This window comes from Halichoerus grypus, chromosome 6 (assembly GCF_964656455.1).
Source record: "Halichoerus grypus chromosome 6, mHalGry1.hap1.1, whole genome shotgun sequence".
In the NCBI taxonomy this organism is placed as follows: Eukaryota; Metazoa; Chordata; class Mammalia; order Carnivora; family Phocidae; genus Halichoerus; species Halichoerus grypus.
In genome coordinates this window covers 14,607,651-14,629,543 of record NC_135717.1, presented here as the reverse complement: position 1 = coordinate 14,629,543, position 21,893 = coordinate 14,607,651, and the positions used below count along the sequence as shown (strand labels likewise).

The following is a 21,893-nucleotide window of genomic DNA, read 5'->3' as shown; positions in this document are numbered from 1 at the left end:
CAGCTGAGATGTTGTAATAACATAGCCTCTTTCAAACTAGAGTTCCATTTTACTATTTTACCCTTGCATCCAACAGATATTTTTCAGCTCTCTCCATGTGCCAGGCCTCATCAAAGCACCAGAGATACAACGTTTGATAGGGATATGTTGTTTGGGAAATGGATGGTCTTACTAAACAAGGCAAAGTCTACAGAAGTAAAGTGAGTCACTTGGAGAGATCTTCTTTAAAAATTTTTAGAGAAATACGTAATCTAATCTCAATTTTAGTTTCTTACGTGAATGGTAAAATATAACCTAACACATAACAGTTGTATCAGGGGAAAGCGTGGTGGCGATCAGCTCGTCTCTTGTAGAAGGCCTGAGGGAGAAACGGCCTGCCTTATCCGTACCTGAGCCATTGAGGACTGGATCACATGCTTTGTTAAATTCAGCCCTGATTTGTCCTGCAGGTTAATGAAGTATCTTCCTTTTAAGCTGAAGTAGCAAAAGGGATGTTTGCAGAATATAGTATACTTAGGAAGCAAAACAAGTTCTAGAATATTTATTGATTATATTTTTAACCATATACATTTGGATATATTGATATAAGAAAAGTATGGAAGGATATAAGACTGTTCACAGTGTTGTATGTAGAAGAAGGACAGGGAGAGGCTTAGGAATTTTATTTTTCACATTTCCGTGCTCTGCGAATTATTACAGTGAGCGTCCATTACTTTTGTAATCCCAGTGTTTGAAATGAAATCAGTAAAGGAGAAGGCAGGCTTTCCTGTTCAATAGAGTTAAACTGCTTAAGGTCTGAAAAAGCATTTTCATTATTGTTGTTGTCTTATTAATTAAAGTGAAAAATTTTCTAAAATGGAGGAGTTTTAAAAATAGTGATAACAAGCCCTCTCTGAAAAACATTTGATGAGAGCTAGCAATATGGTAGGCTAAGTAACCTCAGATTCCTCCAAAAACAAACATTTAGAAGTAACTGTGTTAAAATAAACCTACTTTTGAAAGCATAGCCATCTGTCAGGTCTGTACGGGAGTTCCTCCGGGGCTTGAAGAAGAGAGACCACCCTGGTGGTACTTCGTAGCTCTGGTGGAGATAGGGCTTGGGTTTAAAGCACCAAACGCTAGGCCCTTTCACTTCCAGTGAAAGCACAAATTAGGGTAAAATTTACCCACTGACATAGAATGGTACTTGGAAGCTTGTCCTTCACCTGTGCTCTTGATTAAAAAAAGAAGTCTCCCAGGGTCTGACCCTCACTAGGGCATGGCATTAAAATTTTAATAGTACCTCAGGGTCACATAAATGCCCTGAAGATGTGAGATTGATAATACAAATTGACCCTAGGCTGGTGATAGGCCTGGGGCTCCCTGCAGAAGCAAACACATTACTTGTTCATGTCTCTTGTCTTTTCCAGGTGTGTGTGAGCGTGCGTGCATGCACAAGGGTCTCTCCTAGTCTGCACACACTGGAGTCTTGCGGGGAATGGGGAGGAGCACAGCTTTGATACATTCCTAAAAAGTACTGATGTAGCCTGGGCCAGGTTACTGATCCTCTTTGAGCCTAAATTTCCTCATATTAAAATTAGAATAATAGTATCACTTTAATAGGTTTGTTTTGAGAATTCAGTGGGATAATATATGCCTGGATTCAGTAAATATTTAGATCACTTTTCATTAAGCACATGTATTTAAATCAGTAGAAGCTATTTCTTTATTATATTGGTTCCCTCTTTTCTTTCATTGCTAGTCTTATAAAACATTTTTCTGTTTTATTCCCTGTAAATGAACATATATTTTAGCTTCGTTAGACTTAAATAGGCCTTTATTTGCTAGCCCAAGAATCTTAGTGATCATTATTTGCTTGCTTGTTTGTGAAAATGTGTTTCATGTTATAAACATCTGCTGTATTGAGAAACTTTCATAGCACAATCCATTTGTAAATGAAATACTGTCTTTATATTCTCTCCCTTGCACTGCACCTTGAGAATAGTAAGTGCTCGGTAATAATTTGTTGTCAGATGATTTAAACCTCCTTTACGATTTTGGCACCATAACTGTCTACAGAGCTCATTCCTTGCAGAGTGCATTTTGTAAAACAAATGTCTTAGCCTGACCTCGCTCCCTTTCTTTGCACAAAGGTAAAGAATATTACCAGTTATTCACATAGCGGTCCCCAGCTTGCTTCATAACTGATCATTAAAGAGCAGAAAAATCCTGAATAATGTGAATGAAATTTTATGTTAGATCACAAGAGGGTTCTGGAGTTTAATGACATGTAGAAGAATATATGACTTGATCTTTAGATCATTCAGCATAGATTGGTTGGGGGTACAGAGAAAAACACGGGCAGCCCTTCCCTCTATAAGCTCAGAATTTAGACAGAGTTATACCAGTTATCTGGTAAAAGCTATATACAGGATATGATGAGATGGGTTCAGATGGAGGAGGGGTTCCTGAACAGAGATCAAAGACATGGTGGAAGATTTAGCCAGGTAAAAACTGGATGCTGAATGGGGCAGTTCCGTAGGAAAGCCTCGCGCCATGCTGAGACGCTTGGGCTGTTTTTTTTTGTGGGAAGAGCTATTCAAACATTTTTAGGATAGAGTGTCATGTTTTGGGTATATTGTGCAAAAAGTCATGAAGACAACATTTCTCATCAGACTATAGGAGACAAAAACAATATCAGGGGTCTTTTGACACCCAGTCGGTTTAATTAAAATACCAAATAGTCAGACTGACAAAATACTGCTCTTCCTACAGACCTTGAATCCCCAGGCAAACTGTCCAAGCAGCCAGTGAAAGACCTTATGGCCTCCATGTCCTAGAACAGAGCGATCCATCTGAAAGGCACCAATGTCATGGTGTGGGTTATGCTTTTCACTGCAAACCCAGAGATGCATAAGTTGTCCTGTTCTTCAGGAACTTTCTTTGGGTCTGCTTGTCACTCCTCAATCTATAGATTCTGAAGTGAGTGCTTTTCAATTGCCACATGGTACCCATCTGTTTTCTTGAGTTCATTCTTTTTTCAAAATCATGAGGGGAAAAGTTGGTGCTGGTGATAGAGGGGGTGGGGGCAGGGTGGTGGTAGGATGAGAAGGTAGCAGACAGCTGTGATACAGAAAATGAAGCCTTTTTAGACAATTTAGGTAGCGTGATCAGGAATAAAATCAGGGCAAGTCATCGGTTAGGATGTGTAGGATGTGTAGGAGTGTAGGATGGAGTGAAGTAGCCAGAGAAGAGAAGGGAGCACCAGAGGAGGGGGCATTAGGAGCCTGACTGAGGGAGGGCTCGGGCTTCCCAAAGGTGACTCTCCATAGACTAATTCACTGACACAGATTTCTGCCCAGACCACTTCTGTCACAGAGAACACTGGGCTCTGTGGTTGGCCCAGAAAGTTGCTTGCACTGCCTACCCCAGAGGATTTGGTCTGGCTGAAATGAGAACTTTTATGTAAAAGAATTTGGCTAAGTATGAAGCATTATGTGAACGAATGGGAAAGTGTCACATGAAGGCATAATAATATAGCTGTGGCATTCATTCTCTCATTGCCTTTCCAAAGCAAGTCTGTGCTTAATGTCTCATGATTTATTATTGCTGAGTAGGAAATATTAAAATATTTTCCAAAGCCCTTGTTGTAAATGTAAGTGCTCATCTCAAACCTCTGTTTCAAGGAACTTTTAAAATATGAACAGTAAATTCCTTTGTATTAGCTACTGTGTACATGCTTGTTCATATAATTCACATATCATAAACAGCATTTAAATTGAAATAAAGTTCATTTTTATAACTAATTTGACCTACCAATAAATCATTTTTGTGTTTTGTATACATTTGGGGAAATTTAGCACAATTTTTCAGCCATACCTAAAGATTTTTAAAACTGTTATATTATTTGCTTTTTTAAATTCACCTAAATCTCAAGCTCAGTTTAATGAATTCTGTAAATCATCGGGCTGATAGGGAAGATGCTCTTGTTTATTACAACTAAGCTGGGTCGCTTCTAGTTTGTGTTCAGCAAAGGTCATCTTGGTTTAGCATACCAGTAATCTTTTTGAACAGCCATCTGGAGTCGAGCGTTTTGCAGAGCTCATCTGAGTCTTCGGCCAACTCCTAGCTCCACCATCTGCAGGGTCACGGTCACTCTACAGTGCTCATCTGTGGGTTTTTCATAAAGTGGCACCCTACCCTCTCCAATCTGTGTGTGTGTGTGTGTGTGTGTGTGTGTGTGTGTGTGTGCGCGCGCGCGCGCATATGCGTCCACATCCATGTGTGTGTGAAAGAGAGTGTGAGTGGATGTCTTTTTATTTCAGTTATTCCCTCCTTAGTAGTAGCATATCTAGAATATTCAAAACACTTGTCAAGAAAGTTTGATCCTGGAGTATTTAAAGAGCCTACAAAGTTAAGATATTCCTTATTATTGGTAAATGCATCATTATGTAACTTACCAAAGAGAGAACTTAATTATGAAACTTTGGGGTCCTATATGCCTGGGCCGTCAGGGAGAGTTCAAAAGACTTAGAAGCTTCAGGAATTTCTGGAGAGGTGAGACACATGCTTATACATGTAAGTGTGTGAAAGGGATGTATTTATAGCCACAAATGTATTTCCTGTTTGGCGTGAATCTGTTTATACGTATCCATTTACAAAATGCATTACCAAGTGATCTCCTTAAAGAATAATTTCAAAGGGATCCCTAGCTGGCCCTTTACAGGAAAACCTTACCAATCTTATCAAACCTCAGCTGTACTGGAAAATGGGAGCTCATTTATTTTCCCAGTGAATAAGTTGTTCACTGAATTTTTGTGGGTGTCAACCATGCCTCCATTAGTGGTCCAGGAGATTATAATTCCTGGAGAATTAATCTATTATAGTGCACAAAGGAATCTGAATGAAAAGATACGTTATTGGTTCAAATACAGTGCTCTGCCCTAGCATAGATTGTGACCGCATGAGCATGAAGCAAGGGTACCTGAGCACTGCAGTCGCAGGGTGGGGAGGGCACTGGCCTGGGAGCTCCTGCCTACTTGTGTGAGCTCCTAAGCAGATTTTATCATCTCTAATGCACTATTACTTTCTTCACCTTTGCATTGGATTGGATTGGATTGGATTGGATTGGATTGGGTGGGTTGGGGTTGGGTAGATTATCTCTAGAAGCCTTTCTGGCTTTGACACTCTTGTTCGATGACATTTAAATAGGTCTGTAATTATCTGTAACTGTTGTAATGCTTCCCCAGGGTGTCACCTACTGTGGGGAGAGTTCAGCAAGCAGTCTCACCATGGCCAATGTGCCCTGGCACGAGGAGGTGATACACTTTGTCCGTGACTTGGTGGATCTGATCCCCGACTATGAAATTGCTTGTGAACATGAACATTCCAACTGCCTCCTGATAGCTCACAAAAGGGTAAGAAGAGCTCAACTATGCATTCTTCTATCTGCTCCTTCTCCTCTTTAGTTTCTCCTCCCTTTATTATAGTGGGTATCTGCTTGTTTGCTACCTTTCCTGAAACAGACTTAAGGAAGCCCTCAGTGGGTGTGTGGGTAATGATGTGCAGAACAAAGTCCAAAGAAATATAGAAAAAAAATTAAACTTCCTTACAACTTACAGCCCATTGACAAGTACTTGGGACAGGCAGGGTGACCTTCCTCCAGGAACTCAGCTGCCTCAATGTTAATACTTTGCTAAAGGCAAAAGGCAGCCTTAGCTTGACATTAGCGCGACCGCCAGGATCCTGTAAGTCTTCTTTAACATCGAAAATCCTGGGGTGCCCGGGTGGCTCAGTCGTTAGGTGTCTGCCTTTGGCTCAGGTCGTGATCCCAGGGTCCTGGGATTGAGCCCCACGTCGGGCTCCCTGCTCAGTGGGAAGCCTGCCTCTCCCTCTCCCACTCCCCCTGCTCGTGTTCCCTCTCTCACTGTCAAGTAAATAAAATCTTTTTTAAAAAACAAAAAACATCGAAAATCCCTTTGGAAACTTCCTTTTTCTCTACCCCTCCACCCCAAGATATAAGTTAGTGATCATCCTCCAAACATACGGCTCCCTGATACACAGCTGAAGGGTCTCATGACTGGGGTCTTACTAGACAGTAGTAAATGACATTATCCTAACAACAGCTAGCCCCTCAAGGTCCTGGAAACCTTGCTTCCAAGTTCCTTAGAGACTTATGCTGTCCCTAACCTCCTCCCAACTTGAAAATATATAGTCAGTCACTCCTCACAACCCCAGTGTAGCTCTTTCTGCCCACAGGTCCTGTCCCTGTGCTTTAATAAAACCACCCTTTTTGCACCGAAGATACCTTGAGAATCGTTTCTTGCTCTTGGCTCCTGGACCCCAGCATTTCACATCAGATAGGATGACTGTTGTTGAGACTAGATGAAAGCACAGTGAGGTTTGTTAGACTACTCTGCCTGGTTTTCTGTTCAAGTTCTCCATTAACAAATACTTTTTTTTAAAAAAGTAAACATGGATGAACCCTGAAAACATTATTCTAGGTGAAAAAAAACAGACACAAAAGGGCACATATTGTATGATTCCGTTTACATGAGATGTCCAGACCAGGTAAATCCGTAGAGACAGAAAGTAGATTGGTGGTTGCCAGAGACTGGAGAAGAGCAGGCTGGGAAGTGACCGCTAACAGGCACAGGTTTTCTTTGGGGGTGATGGAAATATTCTAGAATTATCGAGTGGTGTCGGTTGTCCATCTCTGTGACTATACCAAAAATCACTGAATTGTACACTTTAAAAGGCTGAATTTTATGGCATGTGAATTATATCACAATAAAGATAAATTAACACCAAAAAGATAATAAAGGTCAAGATTGGAGTACCTCTTCTTATAGAAGTGCTTTTTATGCAAGTAAAGTCAGGCTTAATTTGAACATGAAAGAACATTTATCCTCCCCAAAAACCTTAAATGGCTTCCTGAACAGCTTCTCAGGTTAACGACATTTAATAATACGAGATTTGCTCAGTTAAAATTTCACATCCTCTGGTCTCAACAAACACCCGGTTAAAAGGCTCTCATGCTTTGGTTGCAGTGAGATTGTGTGTAGGTGACCTATGGTCTGTCAGACTTAAATATTTAGACAGAAGAATATGTTCTGGGACATCAAGGGACATCAAGGAACAGAGAAACAAAGACCACCTGGTATTTGAAATGTTAATTAAAGTAGCTACACAGCTAATTAACTTACGAAGCAAATCTTAAAAATTAAAGCCAAAAAACCTGAATTTTATTTTCTAGTTTTTCATTCACTGTTATCTTAGGTAAGGTAGTGCCTTTAAAAAAACATTATTTGAGGGGTGCCTGGGTGGCTCAGTCGTTAAGCGTCTGCCTTCGGCTCAGGTCATGATCCCAGGGTGCTGGGATCGAGCCCCGCATCGGGCTCCCTGCTCAGTAGGGAGCCTGCTTCTCCTTCTCCTGCCGGCCACACCCAGGTCCCTGTGTCCGCGGCGGCGGCCCTCACGGCCCGCTCTGCGTGGGGCGACCTCTGCACGGCGCCGGCTCCGCTCCGACAGCCCCCGGGCCGCCATGCGGGTAGGGAACCCACAGCCAGGCGCTGCCCCGACTACCGAGGACACCCCAGGGGAGCAGCCACTACCACTCTGCCTGCTTGTGCTCTCTCTCTGTCAAATAAATGAATAAAATCTTTAAAACAAAAAAAAAAACATTATTTGATTGAAGAGGCAGTGCTCTGAAAATAATCCTGACCATGGTGGTAAAGTTCTCTCCTCCTCCATTGAGACTGTTCTTCACATCGTAGCCAAAGAAATCTGTATAGAATATTGATCTCTATTGCTCAGATGCTTCAGTGACCTCCCTTTGCTTTTAACATAAAAATCAAAATCCTTAATATGACTCTAGGACCCAGCATGATCAGGCTGTCTACCTCTCCAGCTCTTAAACTGCTCTTCTCTCCTCTCCCTCTGCACTTTCTTTATTTTCTCAGCCACAATAGGTCTTTTCCTTTAATTAGGTTGGGAATTATATACTCTTTTCTGTTCTTTTAGTGGTTGCAGTAGGAATGACTCTATGCATCCTCGACTAATCAAAGTCTAATGGTAATGAATACTTTTATGCTCTAACTACAGTGCAAGGACCTGAGAACACCTTATCAACCTCCATTTTTCCCTTCCCAGCTCACCTGCTGTTACTGTTGTGTCCATTAATGATAAATGTGTATAAGGAGAATATTGTTAACTGCCTTATATACTCAGGATTCCTTTAGATTTACATGCATCTTGGGGCGCCTGGGTGGCTCAGTCGTTAAGCATCTGCCTTCGGCTCAGGTCATGATCCCAGGGTCCTGGGATCGAGCCCTGCATCGGGCTCCCTGCTCAGTGGGGAGCCTGCTTCTCCCTCTCCCACTCCCCCTGCTTGTGTTCCCTCTCTCGCTGTGTGTCTCTCACTGTCAAATAAATAAATAAAATCTTAAAGATGCATGTAAATCTTTTTTTTTTTTTTTTTAACACTGTGTGCACTCTGTTCCTTTCTGCATTTTTTGATCCCCCATATGGAATTGTTTTCCTTCTGCCCAGAAAACACTGTTTACAATATACTTTAGTGGGAGTCTGCTGATAGAAAATTCTGTTCTTGTTTGTCTGGAAATGTATATTTTGGCTGGGGATAAAATTCTAGGTTGACATTTGTTGCCTTTCAACACAATAAAGATATTCTCTTGTCTTTTACATTCCATTGATAAAAAGTCAGCTACTGGTTTGTTGCTCCTTTTCAGATAATCTGCCATTTTCATCCTTCTGGTTTCTTTTTTGGTTCTGCCCATATCCACAGGGAGTTCTCAGAAAGGGCCAAACAAATAAGTGAAATTTGATGTGATAAATGTAATAACAGGCATAGCTACCAGGTACAAGCCAGCATGAGGAGAGAGTCTGAGATGAACCTCATTATCTAATGTTTGTTGAGCACCCAAGATGCGTCAGGCACTCTGCTGGGTACTAAGAATACAAAGATGAGTTAAGCAAATGGTCCCTGCCTTCAAGAATGGTCTAACAGAAAAAAAGGGCAACTATCAAAACAAATGCCCCCAAAGTTTTATCAGAGCAATGATGGAAGATTAGAGTAGAGCCCAGAGGGGCGTACTTAGGATGATATGGTACCATCAGGAGAGGCTTCACAGAGGAGTTGCTGTTTGACAGGATGTCCAGTGACAGTCCAGCTAGGAAGGACATTAAAGCAGAAAACCATACAAGGAAAGGTCCTTGGAGAAGGGCAGAGGTCTAGCCTGTTAGGAGAACGACAAGTAGTTCAGTATGGCTGGAGGTCAAAAGAATGGTTGAAGGGGAAGGAAGGGGGGTGATTGGTCAGTGGCAAGAGCACTGATGGTATTAAATGGCGTCCTAGTTGTGCCTTTTCCTGTACAGCATGGGCAGGCACTGAAGGGTTTTAAGTAGGGGAGTGACACAATCAGATTTGAGGTTCAGAAAAATTTCTCTAGCAACATTACAGGGGATGAACTGCAAGACTAAAAGACAGAGAAACCAGTTAAAAACTGTTGTAAGAGTCCAACAGTCTGAGGGTGAAGTGATGAGGGTCTGAAACAAAGGGTGCGAAGGGAGAGAGAGGAGAGTGGTGGACTTGGTCAGATATCCAGTGCAGGCCACTCTCTTTCATCCTGGGTGAGTCATGGGCTGGTGTCACGTCCATACTGCCAAGTAGATGTCGAAGTTCAGGCTCCCCGCTCAGCCGCCATTGACCTGTGGGGGGAGGAGTGCCTCGGTATGGCTAATTTGGGGGTGGAAGTTCAGGCTCTCCCCTCAGCAACCTCTGATACCACTCTGACTAGGAAGGGAGGATCACCTTCCTGCTGCTCCCCAGTGACAGTATGGGATGGATGTGGGGGCCTCGTTGCCCTTAGGCAGTGGTGGAAGTCTTGGCTCTCTGCTAAGCTTCCTCTGTCCCCACTGTAGCGTGGGTGGGGAGAGGCACCTTGCTAGGGCCAGGTGGAGGTCAATGCTCCTGAGACGACAGAGGGGGGTTGGGATGGCCCGATGCTCCGCTCCACCTTCTTGAGAGCTCCCCAGCAGCGAGGAGGGAGGGTACAGCTCAATATGGCTGGGCGAATGTGAAAGTCTAGGATCCCCCCTAGGTGCTGACTGACCTGGGATGAGAATCGGGCATTTTTCTCATGGCCTAGGTTGGTTATTGCCAAAAGGTTTTCTGTCCTGCTAGCTAGGCTGCCCTTTTCCTGGTCCTTTGGCTAAGAAAAGCAGGTTTTTCATGGGGCTCTAAGATGTTTTTTACTGTTGGTGCCCTTTGGTATTTCTGGATTGCAGGCTTCAGCCAGGCTTCTGGGCTCCAGCACCCAGTGCAGGATATAAGAGCCAAAAATAAAACCCAGGGAATGCACCACTGTTGTTCCTCAGGTCTCGAGGTCCCTAGCCAGTGTGCCTTCTTATATCTACCTTTAAAGTTTTATGTTTGTTTTATATGTCATATCCAGGGATTTTATTTTATTTTATTTTATTTTATTTTATTTTTTATTTTTTTTTTTAAAGATTTATTTATTTATTTGAGAGAGCGAGAATGAGAGAGAGAGAGAGTACATGAGAGGGGGGAGGGTTAGAGGGAGAAGCAGGCTCCTCGCCGAGCAGGGAGCCCGATGCGGGACTCGATCCAGGGACTCCAGGATCATGACCTGAGCCGAAGGCAGTCGCTTAACCAACTGAGCCACCCAGGCGCCCTCATATCCAGGGATTTTAGCTGTATAGTGGGAGAAATAAGAAGAAGTGTGTACACTCCATCTTGTCCAGAAACAGAAGTCTGTGACCACGGTTTTGACATTTATAGTTTTTGGTTTGGTATCTCCTCAGTGAACATTAATGCCAGTCAACTTGGTACACCGTTTATTAGTAGATTATTTAGCAGATTATTTCCATGTAAATTGATTTTCTGTATTTATGTTAGAAGTGTCACCCAGTATGGTTACAAGGCTGCCCCTGCAATGTTACTGGAAAGGTTTTCCTGAAACTTACATGAAAACATCCTTGCCTGATCCTAATCAGAACCTTTCAGATCCCATTTAATAAGTAGGCCAGCAGTTTACCGATGGATGCCTTTTGTTTTGTTTTGTTTTGGTTTTTTTTTCCCATGGATGCCTTTTTAAGGTTACAAAAAAACAGAGCTATAACAAAGGAAAGAAATAGAAAAATACAAAACAAAACCTAAAGACTAGAAGAATCCATAAAACAAATCATTCAGTTCATAAATATCAGAGTAGGTATTGACTATTTAACAACCTCATTGTTTATACTGCCAATTCCAAGCTTATTGTTTCTCTGCTATATTTTTGAAACAGGACATTTTGCAATGAACGTAAAAGAAAAACCTAGATATTTTATTTGATTCTTAATGGCTTTCACAATCGGGGCCTTTTTGGCCTTGTTACAGGCCCCCTCTCTGGGCCTTTACAAGGTACCGCCATGTTGCTTTTTTCCTCCTCCTTTGCCCAAGATAACCTCTTCTGCCAGAAATGTACTCACCACCCTGCCCCACCCCAGTTCATCTGCTGAATTTCTGCTCCTTAAAACTGTAAAACAAATCTTCTTGGGGGCTACTTTTCTCAGATCTATATGTGCATAGATAAGGCTGCCTTCTTTAAGGAGCTGTGGGTTCCTGGAACACAAGGATGTCATCCCCAGCACTTGCTAGAGTCCCGGGGACACAGTAGATTCTTAGAGTTTGTTTAGTGAACTGACAGCCTCTTCACGGTCCTCTCCTTTCCTTCTTCACTGTCTTGCCTTCAGAAAGCAGAGACATTGTTCCATTGTACTTGCTAATTTTGATATGTATTTCCCTTCTTCCTTATTTGTTCATTCATTCATTCATTCTTTCATTTATTCAATAAATATTTATTCTACTGAGTTTGCTATTTTATAGGTCATCAGTGACCTGCTAGTTGTTAAATACAGTTGTTTTCCTATTCACCATTTCCTCTCTGTTTTCCTGCAGCAGGAATCTGATGCCGATCCATGCTTTTTGAAAGTCTCTCCCGTCTACTGTACTGTACTTTTCTGATTCTAGTAAAGTTGGCTAGCAGAAATAATAACATTGCCATAAAGTGCAGCACTGAATATCCTTCCATTGTGGCATTTCTTTCTTTGTCCACTTGAAAAATTTTAAATTCTCTGATCTAGGATACCATGTAGCCCAAAGTGTAAGGTGAATTCTTTAAAAGAAAAAAATATTCTAGAGATTTCAAGCGTTGGTTAAATATTTACATTTAGATGACCTTTAAAGATTCTGCATTAAATTAGTAAGATTTTCACAACATGGAACAACCTCTGGAGAATCCATTATAATCTGTATTACTCTGTCCATCCCCAGAATACTCCGTGGTCATTTTTTGCATCATTTACAGTGATCTTGTTATTGCCATATGTTATATCACATGCAAAGCATTTCTTAATTGTTAGTGGAATATTTTTTTAATGGATGATTATTTTTTTTACAACAGTTTTGTCATTTAGAAGTGATGTTTAGACTCTAAAAAAGGAGTTTCTGCTCTTGATAAGAGGGAGTTTCTTTAGTGGGTGGGAGTAGAACGTTCAATGAGTTTCTTTGACTTTGAACAAAGGAAAGACGAAGCAGACTCAAGTAAGTCAGCATATTTTAGTTCCAAGTTTGAGCTAGAGGGACAAAGAGGTAAGTACAGATGCCCACAGGAGACTGTCTACAGGGGGAGGGTGGGCCGGTCTGTGTGCTCTGGAAGGGAGGCCGGCATAAGAAGACACAGCCACCCTTCTGCTGTGTTTTCCATTAGCAGCTCAAATGTAACCTTGGATCTGTCAGTCTGCAAGCTAATAAGACCATGATGAATACAATACACTTTGAGAATTTTAGATTAGAAACAGTGAAGTCCTTCCTCTCTGCATATTGGTGACATCCTATTCAAGTGGATCACTGCCAGTGGAAACCAAGCAGTAGGTGATAATGTACGGCTTGCAAATCCACAAAGCATTGTTTTCAAACTTAATTGCTTACTTAAAAAAATAAATTTTATGTCTTAGTACATACAGTTTGGGATTTATGGAAAAGTCGAGAAGAATAGTGCAAAGAATTTCTCTATACTCTAGATTTGCCTTGTTATTAACATCTTACATTGGTATATACCTGTGTTACAGCTAATGAACCAATATTGCTGCATTTTTAGCCAAAGCCCATAGTTTAGATTTTCTTAGGTTTTACCTAATGTCCTTTTTCTGTTCTGTTCCATCCAGGAGGACACATTATATTTAATTGTCATGTCCCTTTAGGCTCCTCTTGGCTACGGCAGTTTCTCAGACTTTCTTTGTTTTTGATAACTTTGACAGCTTTGAGGAGTACTCATGAAGTATTTTATAGCCTGCACCACTACTGAAATGTGTCCAGTGTTTTTCTCCTAAGACTTGGGTTGTGGGTTTTTAGGAGGAAGACCACAGAGGTAAAGTGCCATTTTCATCATATTGTATCGGGGATGCATACTGCCAACATGATTTACAACTAGTGATGTTGACCTTGGTCAGCAAATTGAGCTGGTGTTTCTCAGGTGTCTCCACTGTAAAATATACTCTTCCCCTCCCCTTTCTGTACATTTATTCTTTGGAAAGACATCACTGTCTGCAGCCCATTTGTAAGGAGTGAGAGTTATGTTCCACATCCTTGAGGGTGAGATATATACATCAATAGGTTTATGTCTTTTCCCCAGTTTTTAATTTATTCAGCCATTTTTTATAACAGTATGGACTTATGGTATTTATTTTATACTTTGGGTTATAACCCAATTCTACTTTATTTCTTTTGTTGCTCAAATTATTCTAGCTCTAGCCACTAGGATCTCTTCTGGTTGGCTCTTGTGCTCCTTTGACATCAATGTTCAGGGCTTTATTTGTTTTTGTTTTTGAGCACTTCTTTACTTTCTGGCTCTACAAGATGCTCCAGGCTCATCTTGTATATTTTCTGCTCCAGTCCTAGAATCAGTTATTTCTGTCAGGAGCCCTGGTTCCTTTATTGAAGAATGGTGTTAGAAATCAAGATCTGGGTGAAGGTGCGCTTGTTGCTGCTAGGGTGTTGTTTCTTCTTTTACGCCCTCTAAAAGGTATATGACAGAGCAAAGAAATTGTGTGTATATTCATGCCTTTGCATATACACATGGCTGTAAATATTTCTACGTGTATCCATTTGTATCTATATTAAGCTAAACATATTAATGTCTCAAACTCTAATCCATTGCCAGCATGACTCACTCTAGGCTCCTCTTCCTGCTTATTTGTAAATTCCCCCTCTAACAGTGAGAAACCTAGCTCCTTTATATCAGCCGTCTATTTACTTAATCGTTCAGTTCCAATATACAAGTATAGCAGTATCAGAACTTTTAACCCTAGTTAAAAGTTTAACCTCTTTTGCTTATGTGTAGGTCCTTTTGCCTTTAGTAGTCTTAGAAGCTCCACTCATTTCCAGAATTACTTAGCTCAGCACCTTTTCCTCTTCCTCCCCTTCAGTAAAGTTATTTCATATATTCATAACATAGTTAGATTCTCACACACAGTCCGCACCTCTTCCTGGGATCCCCTGACCTCCTAAATGATTTTTTTTAAATTTTCATATTTTAAAGTTCAGTATTTGTACTATAAAGTTGAATAGGTTTTGGAAAGTACATAATGTCATGAAAAGATGAATGAACATCTTTTCATATGCTTATTTGCCGCCTGTACATTTTCTGCAGTGAGGTGTCTGTTCAGATCTTTTGCTTATTTTAAGTGGGTTTGTTATTTTCTCATTGTTGAGTTTTAAGTCTTCTTTATATATTTTGGATACATGCCATTTATCAGATGTGTTTTGCAAATATTTTCTTCCAGTCTGTGATTTGACTCTTCATTCTCTTAACTACCTTTCTCAGAGCAAACATTTTTAATAAAATCTGGCTTATCAACTTTTTCTTTCATGGATGATGCCAGGTTTCTAAACTCAAGGTCACCTAGGTTTTATCCTATGTTACCTTCTAGAAGTTTTATAGTTTTATATGTTTAGGTCTAAGATCTGTCTTGAAAGCTGTAAGATTTATATTGAGATTTTTTGGGGTTTTCTTTGTTTTGTTTTGTTTTTGCATGTGGATGTCAAGTTGTTGAAGTACCATTTGTTGGAAAGACTGTTCTTCCTCCATTACATTGCCTGTGCTCCATTTTCAAAGATCAGTAGACTGTATTTGTGTGGGTCTCTTTCTGGCCTTTGTATTGTTCCATTGATCTGTGTGTCTGTTCTTTCACCAATACTATGCAATCTTGACTTCTGTTAGTTTTATTGCAAGTCTTGAAATTGGGTGGTATCAGTTCTCCAACTTGTTCATCTTCTTGGCTGTTGGGTTGGCTATTCTAGGTTGTTTGCCTTTTCATCTAAACTTTAGAATCAGTTTTTTAATACCTATGAACTAGCTTGCTAGGATTTTGTTTGAGATCGAGTTGAATCTACAGATCAAGCTAGGAAAAATTGACATCTTAACAATGTTCAGTCTTCTAATCCATGAACATGAAATACCTCTTATTTAGATCTTCCAAACTTTTTTCACTTTTTTTCCTGCATATAGATCCTATACATGTTTTGTTAGATTTACACATAAGTGTTTCATTTTTTTGAGGTTAATGTAAATGGTACTGTGTTTTTAATTTCAAATTCCAGTTGTTCATTGCTGGTATATGAGAAAGCAATTAGCTAATATTTCTCAAAATATTACCTCATATTTTACACCCGTGCTGTAATCACTTATTAGTTCCAGAGGGTATTTTGTTATTGTTGATTCTTTGGATTTTTCTACATCAATTAATCATGTTATCTATGCCTCTCTTCCCAATCTGTGTATCTTTTATTTCCATTTCCTGTCTTATTGTGTTAGCTAGGACTTCAAGTATGATGTTGATTAGAAATGGTAAAAGGGGACACTCTTGCTTTGATTCTGATTTTGTGGGAAAGCAACTGGTTTGTCACCATTAAGTATGATGTTCACTGTAGGGTTTTGGTAGATGTGTATCAGGGTGAGGACATTTCCCTCTATTTCTAGTTTGCTGAGAGTTTTTAATCATAAATCAATTCGGATTTTTGTTACATACCTTTTCTGCAGTTGTTGATATGATCATATTTTTCTTCTTTAGCCTGTTGATATGATGTGTTACACTAACTGACTTTCAGATGTTGAACCAGCCTTGCCATACCTGGAATAAATCCCACTTGGTCATGGTGTTTAATATTTTTAGTACATTGTTGGATTTGACTTGCTAATATTTTGTTGATTTTTACATATATGTTCAGGATAGTTACTGTTTTGTAGTTTTACTTTCTTGTAATGTCTTTATCTTGTTTTGGTATTAGAGCAATGCTGCTCTCATAGACTGAGTTAAGAAGTGTTTTCTCTGCTTCTGTTTTCTGGAATAGTGAGAATTGGTATTATTTCTTTCTTAAATATTTGGTAGAATTCACCAGTGAACCTGTCTGGAACAGGATGTTGTCAAGCTGCTTCTCGCACCCACCTGTCTCTCAGCCTTTCTCACCAGCTCCTTCCCATTTTCTTTTTCTCCCTCTTTTTGTCTTGGCTACTTTTGGTTCTTCATTTCTCATATCACCTGGTACGGCTGCTGTAGCCCCAACTTAACTTAAATAGAAGTGATAAAAGCAGGCGTCCTTCTCTTGTTAACTGATCTAAGAGGAAAAGCTTTCAGTCTTTCACCATTGAGTATAATGTTTACAGTGGGTTTTTATATATGGTTTTTATTATGTCAAGGTATTTTCCTTCTATCCCTAGTTTGTTGAGTATTTTTATCATGAAAGGATGTTAAAATTTGTTGAATGCTTTTTCTGCATCAATTGAGATAGTCATGTGGTTTCTTTTTTCTCTTCATTCTGTTAATGTGATGTAATACATTGATTTTCCTATGTTGATCCATCTTTGCATTCCAGTAGTAAATCTCACATGGTTTGGTGTATAATCCTTTTAGTATGCTTCTGAATTTGCTTTGATATTATATTGTTGAGGATTTTTGCATCGGTGTTCATAAGGGATATTGGCATGTCTTTTTTTTTTTTTTTTGTAGTATCTTTGTCTGGCTTTAGTAGGCAAGCCTCATAAGGCTGAGTTAGGAAGTATTCCCTCCTCTTCAGTTTTTGGAAAAGTTTGAGAAAGACTGGTATTAGTTCTTCTTTTAAAGTTTAATAGACTACAGCAGTGAAGCCATCAAGGCCAGAGTTTTTTTTTTTATTGGGAGATTTTTAGTTACTGATTCAATCTCCTTACTAATTATCGGTCTATTCGTATTTTCTGTATCTTTGTCATTTAGTCTTGGTAGGTTTTGTGTTTCTAGGAATTTGTCCTTTTCATCTAGATTGTCCAATTTGTTGGTGTACATTTATAATAATCTTTTATAATCCTTTTTATATCTGTAGAATCAGTAATAATGTCCCAACTTTCATTTCTGATTTTAGTTATTTGAGTCTTTTCTCTTTTTTTCTCAGTCAGGCCAGAGGTTTGTCAATTTTGTTGATCTCTTTGAAGAACCAGCTTTTGATTTCCGTGCTTTTTTTTTCTCTTTTTCTACTCTCTATTTCATCTCTGCACTAACCATAATTATTTCCATTCTTCTGCTAGCTTTTGGTTTAGTTTTTTTTTTCTCTCATTCCTTAAGTTGTAAGGTTAGGTTGTTGATTTGAGATCTTACTTTTTTTTTTTTTTTGAGATCTTACTTTTTAAAGTAAACCTTTATAGCGATAAATTTCTTTCTTAGTACTGCTTTTGCTATGTCCCATAAGTTTTGGTATGTTGTGTTTTCCTTTTCACTTAGTCTCTTAAGTATTTGCTAATTTCCCTTACAATTTCTTCTTTGATCCACTGGTTGTTTAGGAATGTGTTGTTTAATCACCACAAATTTGTGCATTTTCCAGTTTTCCTTCTGTTACTGATACTTAACTTTATCTCATTATGATTAGAGGGATACTTTATATGATGTTTATCTCTTAAAATCTATTTAGATTTAATTTGTGGCCTAACTAAGATGGTCTGTCCTGGAAAATGTCCCATTAAAACTTGAGAAGAATGTATATTTTGTATTATTGGGCAGACTGTTACTTATTGTGTTGTTCAAGTCCTTTGTTTCCATACTGCTGTCTGGTTGTTTTATCCATTATTGAGAATGGGATACTGAACTCTCCAGTTATTATTGTAGAGCTGTCTATTCTTCCCTTCAATTCAGCCAATATCTGCTTTATATATTTTGATGATCTGGTACTAGATATGTAAATGTTTATAATTATTGTATCTTGCTGTATTGAACCTTTAATTAATATAAATTGTCCTTCTTTCTGTCTTATAATCTTTTTAATTTGAAGCCTATTTTGTGTGATATTACTATACCACTCCTGCTCTCTTTTGGCTACTGTTTGCATGGAATATCTTTTTCCCTCATTTCGTTTTCAACCTGCGTGTGTTTTTGGATATAAAGTAAGGCTCTTATAGATAACATATTGTTGGAGAGACAGAGAGAGAGAGAGAGAGTGTGTGTGTGTGTGTGTGTGTGTGTGTGTGTTTAATCCATTCTGGCAATCTCTGATTTTTTTTGAGTGGAGAGTTTAATCCATTTACATTTAAAGTAATAACTGATAAAAAAAAAGGGGGGGGGAGGACTTCTGTCATTTTGCTGTTTGTTTTTCATATGCTTTATATAAGCTTCTTTGTCAACCCCTCTTAGCATTTTGCAGATATTATTCTGGTGTCTTCCAGCATAATGTTCTAGAATCTTTCATCATTGATGAGCTGTCTGGTGTTATTATTCCTTAGTTTGGTGTCTGCTGATAAACTCAACAATCAATAACTTTTATTAAGTTCACTTTGATAATGCTGTGCATGCATTAATTCATTTAATTAGAAAAATCCTATGAGTCATAAATACTACTTTTCTTCACATTCTAAGGGAGATATCTCAGGCCAAGAGAGCACAAACACAATTAGAATTCAATCCCAGATATTTCAAAATACAAATGACATGGTGACCATGACATCATACTGTCTCTCAGGTGCTACAGAGCAGTCAGACAAGATAGGGAAATGGAGGTAAGTGTCCGATGAGAACAGCGCAGATCCCCACCCCGCTCACCAAGAAGCAAGTTCATGGATCTCCTTCAAGGTCAACTCTGAGAAAGTTTTTGCCACATTTGAGGCCTTGTACGTAATTCAGTGTTGATCACAGACTCCTCTCTCTTGGACATATAAATTTGCAGTCTGTAAAGGGAGGGAAGGAAGAGCTGTCACTTCCCTAAGCCCTTCTTTCTTGGGGTAGGAAGGGAATTGTGTGTCTCCATTTAGGTCTTATGCAGTGGTCTCCTAACAAAAGCTACTGACAGGATATTTTGCCTTCTGTGATACGTGTGGAACTCATGCTTATCAGAGGCCTGGTTCCTTCTAGTAATTACTTTCAGAGAAAATGTCAGAGAAAATTGGCATTTTGGTGACATTGCTGAAAGGACTTAGCTCTACTCCAACAAAATTGTAGATGAAGATTGAAATTCCAGAAATTGAGTTTCCAGATTTAAAAACTTTTTAATTGCACTTGGATATATCTATAATTCAAATGCATTGTTGTAGTTTTGCTTCTCATAGTGGTTCCTCAGAAAAAAGGAGGCAACTCTCCTCAGCTCTCCACTGTTGCAGGCAGTCAGGTACACTTGGGAAGTCTTTGTGATCTTTGCTGCCTCTTACCCAAAGAACAAACAACACAGCTGTAGCTAGGGTACTCAAGAACGAAATCCATAAATCTGGGAAGTTCAAGTACTACCATAGCACTCTTTTTTTTGTATTCCAAAATCACTTCTCCCTCACACTACCCTGGGATTTCCTCTGCTCCTTCCCAGTTCACATGTACTTCTGAGTTATGAGGAGGCCTGGCAGCCCCTCTTCCGTCCTCTAACCAGTACTTTCCCAGGGGTTTGGCAAGTATTACTGTATGTCTGGAGGACCAAACTTAAGAAATAACCAACACTAAGATCATAACTTCTTGAGAGTGTGAAAATTCAAATGAAATGTATGAGTCTTTTTTTGGTTAGTGTTCTTTTTTATTTTTGTATTATTCTACTTTGTCCATTGTGTGTGGACTTTGAGTTTTGGTTGTAATTTTACCCAAAGAAAGGGCTGATCTTGGCCCTCAGCTTCTAGGAGGTGATTTCCAAGCTCTTGGAATGTCCTGCCTGTGAAGAGTGTCCTTGTTTATCTGGGGGACTTAGACCGCACCTGAAAGTCTAAGCATGTGATTTAGGGCAGGGGCTTTAGACTACACAGTATTTGTTTGACCTTCAGAGGAGCTGGAAACTAAAGTCAGCCACGCCGCAATCAACTATGTCTAAGTGACCAATCCCAATTAAAACTCTGGACATTAATTGGGGTGCCTGGGTGGCTCATTCGCTTAAGCATCCCATTCTTGATCTTGGCTCAGGTCATGATCTCAGGGTTGTGAGATCGAGCCCTACTTAGGGGTCCATGCTGGGCTTGGAGCCTGCTTAAGATTCTCTCTCCCTCACCCTCTGCCCCTCCACCCTCCTCCCCTTTAAACAACAACAACAAACTCTGGACATCGAGGTTCTGGTGAGCTTCCTAGGTTGGCAGCACTCTGTGCCTATTCTTGCACATCACTGATGGCTGAGATTAGCTCTGATCACTATTCCAGTGAAGGAGGACAACTGGAAACTCCATGCATGGATCTCTCCTAGAGTCTGTCCCATATGGCTCTTCCCTTGGCTGATTTTAATCTGTGTCCTTATGCTGTAATAAGCCATACTGAGTCTAACAGCTTTCAGTGAATTCTGTGGGTCCTTCTAGTGAATTGTCAAACTGAAGATGGTCTTGGGAACCCCTGAATTTACAATTGGTGACAGAAGTGAGGGTGGTCTTGGGGATTCTTGAACTTTGAAGTGTTGTATCTATTTTCAAATCCCACACTCACCGTTTCTCATTTTTCTTATCTGAAAAATAGCAGTAACTTTGTTTACAGGGTTATTGTGCTGGCTAAATTAAGTGACAAATGTGAGGCAACTGGAATAGTGCCTTGCCTGTAATAGGCCTTTAATAAAGAGTCTGCCCTAAAGGTGCTGATAATTTGACTTTTCCGTAAAGAATACTGCAGTATCATGTGGAGGAAGATTTGCACAAACTCTCCAGTGGTGATACTAATCAACAGCTCTTGATTTGCTCTTTTTAGCTCATATGCAGGATTTCCTTCTTATTTTTAACTCTTGGATGTGTAGAAATATGATGCCTTTGAATGATTAGAACTTTCCCTGTAGTTACACAGTATTTATAATTTAAGACCTGGAATAACTTCAGCACAGCATGGTTGAGGCATGAGATTGACAGGCCAAATGGTAAGAATTTTTGTTTGTGGCATTTTGAGTTTAAGTAGCTGTGGATATTCCATATACACTTCTCTGTATGGAAGATACTATTGAAACTAATGGGAAGTCAGTTCTTCATCTACAAAAAAAAAGAAGAAATGTGCTCACCTAGACTGCGTATGCTATTAGGAACCAGTTAAGATAATGGGAGGAATATCTCTCACTGTGGAGTTTTATTTCTTTAATTATTATTTTGCCAGAAGGGACAAAAGCTGTGTAAATAAAACAGAACCAATCAAAGGCAGAGCAAGCTGATTTTAGAGGCCTGCATACAAATCTTTTGTTTCCCCTGCATTTGCCTTGGAACAGACAGTCTCTGTTGTGCTGTACTTGGGTAGAGAAATAACAGACAGCATGCTTCTCCTCAGTGTGCTCGTTGTTTATACTTCATGTTGAGGAAGGTTGAAGGATGCTAAGAATTTGGAGCCTACAGATTATTTTCTGTAGCTTTTAGATCAGTTAAACAAAGGGAGTTAACTTAGAAATA

The 21,893-nt window shown here is 39.7% G+C and overlaps 1 protein-coding gene across 3 annotated transcripts in view; it reads left to right on the top strand.

Annotated features, from left to right (window-relative positions):
- LOC118520033 (S-adenosyl-L-methionine-dependent tRNA 4-demethylwyosine synthase TYW1) overlaps positions 1-21,893 on the top strand; it is a 200,405-nt gene that overhangs the window by 170,105 nt on the left and 8,407 nt on the right. For 2 of the 3 annotated variants that reach the window (XM_078074515.1, XM_078074514.1), the window contains exon 15: positions 5,229-5,396. The exons of the other annotated variant lie outside the window; for it this stretch is intronic. In XM_078074515.1, coding sequence (XP_077930641.1) covers positions 5,229-5,396 — 168 coding nt within the window. The remainder of the gene's footprint in view (positions 1-5,228; positions 5,397-21,893) is intronic. 3 annotated transcript variants of the gene reach the window in all.